Source organism: Charadrius vociferus, unplaced genomic scaffold (genome assembly GCF_000708025.1).
Source record: "Charadrius vociferus isolate BGI_N301 unplaced genomic scaffold, ASM70802v2 scaffold147, whole genome shotgun sequence".
NCBI lineage: Eukaryota > Metazoa > Chordata > Aves > Charadriiformes > Charadriidae > Charadrius > Charadrius vociferus.
The window spans coordinates 4,630,108-4,636,312 of NW_009649570.1; the positions used below are offsets into that span (position 1 = coordinate 4,630,108).

General features: G+C 37.6%; 1 protein-coding gene across 2 annotated transcripts in view; it reads right to left on the bottom strand.

The window, feature by feature from the left end:
* RFTN2 (raftlin family member 2) overlaps positions 1-3,506 on the bottom strand; it is a 33,280-nt gene extending 29,774 nt beyond the window's left edge. For both annotated transcript variants that reach the window (XM_009890162.1, XM_009890161.1), the window contains exon 1: positions 2,999-3,506. In XM_009890162.1, coding sequence (XP_009888464.1) covers positions 2,999-3,137 — 139 coding nt within the window. In that variant the 5' untranslated portion in view covers positions 3,138-3,506. The remainder of the gene's footprint in view (positions 1-2,998) is intronic.
* Positions 3,507-6,205: the final 2,699 nt, after the last annotated feature.

Sequence of the window (6,205 nt, forward strand, 5' to 3'; positions counted from 1 at the left end):
AGGAATGCATGCACTGTGATCATCACTTCACTGATTTTGAAAATGCCTTAGCCATTTTTCATTAAGAAAATTTCCTTCCTGATGTGCTGTCAACAGTAACAGAACCACAGCTATCTTGCTAGCTGTATAGCAAACTTCAGATGCACAATATTGAAGATGACAAAACAGCTACTTCATACATATTCATACTGTTATTCAGAGTGACAAGAACTTCACAGCATGTCATTGTGTGGGCTGATGTGAAATACCCTTACATCAATATTCCTTCTTTTCCCTAATAGGAGAGTTGTGGAAAAGTCATAAACATTCTGCTTCAGTAGGAGTATTTAAACTACCCCTACTTTATGGTTAAACTGACCTCAAAAAATAACAGCTGTTTTTGTAACTGAGATATGCCTCATGATTGAGACAGTAAATTTACAGTCCTTGACAGGCATTTAAAAAAAAAAAAAAAAAGAAATCACACTTCAGAGTCCACTGCTCCATCCTCCATTTCCTTTGTACTATTCAATCCCACCAAAATAAAAGACCGGCTACAATTTTCTCTTTTGGGATTCTCCTGATGCAGAAAAACCTCCATGGAACTCAAAGCTGAATTTTACATTAGGGATAAAAGTATTTTGGGGACCAGGGGAGGAGAAGCCAAGGTACAATACACTGCTGACAACTAGATAAGATGCGCAGGGACTCCATGGTTGTCCTGATCTGCATCATGGCTTGGGAGAAGATGAGGGACTCCTGAAAGTCTCCCCAGCAGGCCCATTTCATCTTCATGTGGCGTAAATCTGATGAAGCAGACAGTAAGGCATATTAAACTGCCCTAATGCATTTACACTTGCTGTACTTTTATCTTAATGCATGACATAGCATACTGTAAGATCTTATAAAGGATACTAAGTCAGATTTTGTATTTTACTTGGTGCCAGACCCAGTGGTAACAAGCAACTTGGGCAAACAAATCTCAAATCAAATGCTGGGGGAGATCTTCCTCTGGAAATCAGCAGACACAGAGTGCCATGAAGACATAACACACAACTTGACAGCAGAGTGAAGGCTGCCTTTGGTCTAAAGTGATAAAAGCCTCTCACTTAGGTTTCATTTAGCCAAAGGATATTCAAGTAGCAACAAGTATGTTAGTGAGTTGATTGGGGTAGAAGGAAAAAAAAAAAAAAAAAAGAGCCCAACATATGCCCCACAGTATTTAAGCCAATCCCCATATTTCATAAGCAAACAAAAGTCAGAAATGCCTCCAAGACAGCATATACACCCGTTTTTCCTGTATTCATGATCTTACCTTTAAAAAGTAGAGAACACAAACAAAAAATACTTTAAAGGTCAAATACACACACAGCTAGAAGGATTCAACAGAAAGATACCTATGTTTACAAATCCACTTGCTTACAGTTAGAATCCAAAAATAGTTAAGCAACTATCTAAAACTGATCTCACTGTTATTTAGCATTCATAATTCCACAGTAAGTCACTGAAGCTAAGCACTTTTGAATATCAGACTAAACAGGAGAAAATGAATCTTTACTGCTGTAGTGATAGGTTATAAAGTAAAGGTGCATCTCTGTATTACTTGTATTTGTTTGATGAGCTTTTTCTTAAAAGCTACGACCACCTTTTACAACAGATCCTTTACACAACACTTCCAGAAACCTGTTACTTTAAAACAAAGCAAAATTATTCAGAACACAAGACTATTTAAGAACACAAAATGCTCTTCAGTCTCAAAAAAATAATTAACTTTTATCCTTTTCATTATCAGTAGATTAGTAAGTAATTCATGTATGCATTAGGCAGCCTAGCTTTATTTCCAGTATATTACCACTACTACTTACTCAACACAAATTTTGTTTCTTCAAAAAGAAGAAGCCGGCAAAACTATTTATATGTGTAAATAAACAGAACAACAAGTACAGTTGGGTGTCGAGTACTATAACTTAGTAGAATGGGGCTTTTATTAGTATCTTGCAGTTTTTCAATGAATAGACTGATATATTTTACGTAGAATTATTACTACAGTCCTTTAATTTAGAAGTAAAACTAAGCAGAGGCCAAGTTTTGTTACATTTTCAGGAACTCTTTCATAAATAAGACATGCTTTAAAATGTCTCCTTTTATCAAACCCTTCTAGCTATCGCATTTACTTCAAATCCTTGTTATTCAGAATTTCCAGTAGATTGGGTTGTTATAAAATGCAAGTTACTACAAAGTGACTGCAAAACTGAGCTGTCTGCTCTCAGAGGGCAGCCATCTGGGCTTGTTTATGTTTTCAACTTTGTGGAACAGGGAGTTGCTCTGTTAGAGACGGGACACCCTCGGGAAGGAAGTATCCCACAGAGCGCTGTCTGCCTCTAGCTACGCATACAAATTTTGTTTCATTTTGGTCACGATTTCAAAAGACTATTCAATAACTACAAGTAAAGCATTTGGAAAAAATTAGTAAGATGAAACTGCAAGGCTCTTACTAAAATATCTACCAAGAGACTGGGGCGGGCATAAGAGGAGAAGCTGCTCCCGGTATACAACTAAGAAACACTTACTTCTGCATAAAGTAACAGGGACAATGACAGCCTGTTTTCAGAAGTTGAGCGTATTTTAAAAAACTGCTATTCAATTAATGCTCAGGCACACTGTATTTTCTGAACCGTCACACTGAATTCCGACAACCATTATTCAAACTGAGCACGGATGGCAGTATCTGACTCACAGGAAACCAGGAAAATCTCTAACAGTTTTTAGGCAGCTTCCTTAACAAGGACAGTTGTGTAATTTGGAGGGCTTGGTTGGTAAAAATACTTCAGTAGTTTCCATTGTAATTTTATCTAAGTGAGGACCTTCGTCATGATTTGTGTTTCAAAATAAGAGTCTTACATTTTGGCTAGCTTCGATAAAAGTATCTAAGATTTACTGTAAGTCAAAAAAGACAGAACTAAGTTAAATACTATTCCTTGCTTTCTCAGAATAGTAAAGATATAACATAAAAAGATACCTTCTAAAGTAAAATCCAGCAATACGTATTCATAAGCAGAATCCGCCTTTGTTTCAACTTGCGGTCTCTTCAATGTAGAAAAGATTTTTCCAGGGCTGCTATCATCTGGGTCTTCCAGCTTTCTCAGTCCGCACCCCATGGCAAGATCTGCAAATGATTAAATCGCAGGAAAAGGTTGGGGGAGCAGCAAGATCTGTCGCTCTCACTACAGGGAGAAAAAAGTAACCAAATAATTCCCTTTGATTTTGGTTTCTATTAGCCGTAAATCCAAATACAGAAAAAGTCCAGTTCCCAAATCAAAAAGCGACGGTACTTTCCATTCATTTTCTATATAGAAACGGTAAGCCTGTGATGATTTCAAGCTACAAACTTGGTAAGAGTCGGCTCCATCTCGCAGCAATGTTAGAGCTGCTACAAACTAGCAGAGATTTTTCCATGCCACGTCAATTTACAGCCAGCCCCCTATCAGTGCTCTCTTGCAGAGGACACCAATAGTGCTTTGTTTGTCCTTCTAGACTGACTGGGTGAGGGGAGTGAGGAACTGAAAAAGAAAGTTAGAGAGAAACTTGTCTGTAATTACTTACCTCCAGAAGTTCTACTCAACTGCAGCAGCAAGTCAGAGGGGAAAAAAGCAAGTTAGTCAGAATGAAAGAATGAGAAAAGAGCCTCAACATGGTTGGAGACGAAAATCATTTCCAGAAAGGAAGTCAGCTTCAAGAGGAAATTGCTTCTGGCATCTCAAAGGGTAGAAAAGTAAATGAAAAGCAGTTTAGTCCTTATTTTAGATTTCAAAGTTTGGTTCCTATTTCCTCTGCACAGGAACTTTCTTCCAGAGGAAAACACCCTCATGAACACAGTGTAATATATTGTAATAACGTAAAAATATGTAGTAAAGAAAGTTGTCAAGAAAATAATGTATGATTACAATAAGCATCTACATTGCTAAAAATCAACTTATATAATTGGTTTTGATTAATACTGAAAAAAATGACATTTAAGTATTCCTCATTTCAAATTAGAAAGACTTTTGTCAATGTTATATACAAATATAAGACTTTGTTCTCCGTTTTTCATGAACAACTGAAATCCTCTTCTCCTCCATCAGGCTGACCTCAGTTGGTACAGCCAGAGACTTTCAACACTATTTCCTAAGTATATTTTTCTTTAAGTCCTGAAAATGTATTATAATTTTAAGGGCTCTCACTACTCTTATGTTAACTCCTTCAAGTCACTTGTAACTGTATTACACCTGATGCAGACCATGATAATGCATCGTGGGGGAAAGAAAAAAAAAAAAAAAAAAAAAAAAAAAAAAAGAAGGACACTGATTTATTTCCTAAGGCCATGTTACTGCCCAGATGAGCAGTTGGAAAATTGACCTTTTTATTTTTAGACTGCATCTAGAGAAATTAAGAGTCATCTAGAGAAAAATCAGAGATTCATAATGCCATTTGGGATGAAAGGAACTGCATGTTAAAATTTAAAAACCTTTTTACTTTATTTCCACTGAAAAATACTACTCTCAAAAAATACCCATATTTTCTACAATCCATCATTGCAAGTTAGGCATTAACCATTTGTGGTTTTCTTCCTGTTCTACTGCAAGTAAAGTGATCTAACTTTTATTAAGTAGCTTACCAGGAATTGTAAGTCTGCAGACTATATCCCCTCTGAAATCCACGTTATAGTTTCAAGTTACGTAACTCTGGAAGAATTTGAAAATCACTGAGTGCAGAACCTATACAATAATTAAGACTTCAATCCTACAGTTTTTAAAACAAGCTCCCAGGTGCTGAAAGCAAGAGAAAATACTGCAGTAGTGTCTTCTTGATTAAAACCTAGGAAAACACACCAAATAAGCAGAATTCTTCAGCTTCCTGCATGCCTGCTTACACAGATATTGCTCCCAAACACCTCCCCCCCCCCCCCCCCCCCAAGGTCATCCCTGAATTGTTGCTACACCATACATACATGTAAACTGTCCACTCACTTTGAGAATCCTGCTGCTTCATTGCACACAGTCCTTAAGATCCACTGTAACCACTTGTATAAAGCCATGGCATGACTTAACATAGCTGCAAGTAAACCAACTTCCTGCAGCACTAGTCCAGTTGCCAACTGGTTGCTTTTTTTATTTAACTAAAGCTAGCTACATTTTTAATAAGGCCAGAATACCGTATTTTCAACTCTGTGATAAAGCTTAAGCTGTACTTCAACCCTTTCACCAAGATAAGAGTTTGTTTATGCTATGAAAAATCTTATGACACCAGCACAGAAACACTGTTATGGATAAAAAACAATGGTCCTTATCCTTATTTTGGATAACTGCAGATTAGTTAAGGAGTTACAAGCTTGCAGGTTGGAAGTTCGTCAACAGCTGCCATTGTGGACATGACTCAAAAGTTACCAGATTGAACCAGTGAACCCAAAGATCCCACAGGTCAGAATAAAGAAAACAAAACAAAACCAACCAAGAACTAGCAGGATCCCTCAAGGAGTTCAACACTGCATCAAAGCACCCGAATGACTCAGGAGAGGAACAGCATCGCAAGATTCCTGGATTAAAGAGCTGCTTAAATAACTGCCTGAATAGCTATAGTATCCTGTTGCAAAGTGGATATAAATTGCAAAACAGTTCATTTCCAGTGACCCAAAAGGCAAAGGCTCTGGGAATTGGTATCAGAGAAGAACAGATCCCTAAAACTACACTGCTTCACTGAGGCATGGTAGTCACAGCAACCCCTGCTGAAAGAGCATGTGACTCTTTCATTGAAGCTTGATATAATTTTTACTTTTAAAAATGCAAACAAAGATGGCCAAACAATGGACCAATTAATCCAAAGGAACTGGTTCTGTGGAAGGCTTCCGGGATCCTCCTGTAGTTTTTATTCTAATGAAATGGTAAAATGATATAAAGAAGGCAAAAGAGTAGCACATCAACAGGAGTGTGGGTCCAGCTCTGGACTATCGACTGTCTTCTAGCAGTGCAGGATGAGAGGCAGCAGCAGTTCTGCAGAGCAGTTTTGACCAGAAAGTGAGAAAAGCAGTCTTGCTGTTTACCCATACCTAAGGGTTACTCCTGTCCCTTGCTCATGATGTACTTTGTTCCCTGTTGTCAGTGGCATGGCAGGTTTGAAGACAGTTGTGTGGGAGGCATTTGTGTGTTTCTTCTTACATTACTAAACTCAGTGAACATAAGGACATCAT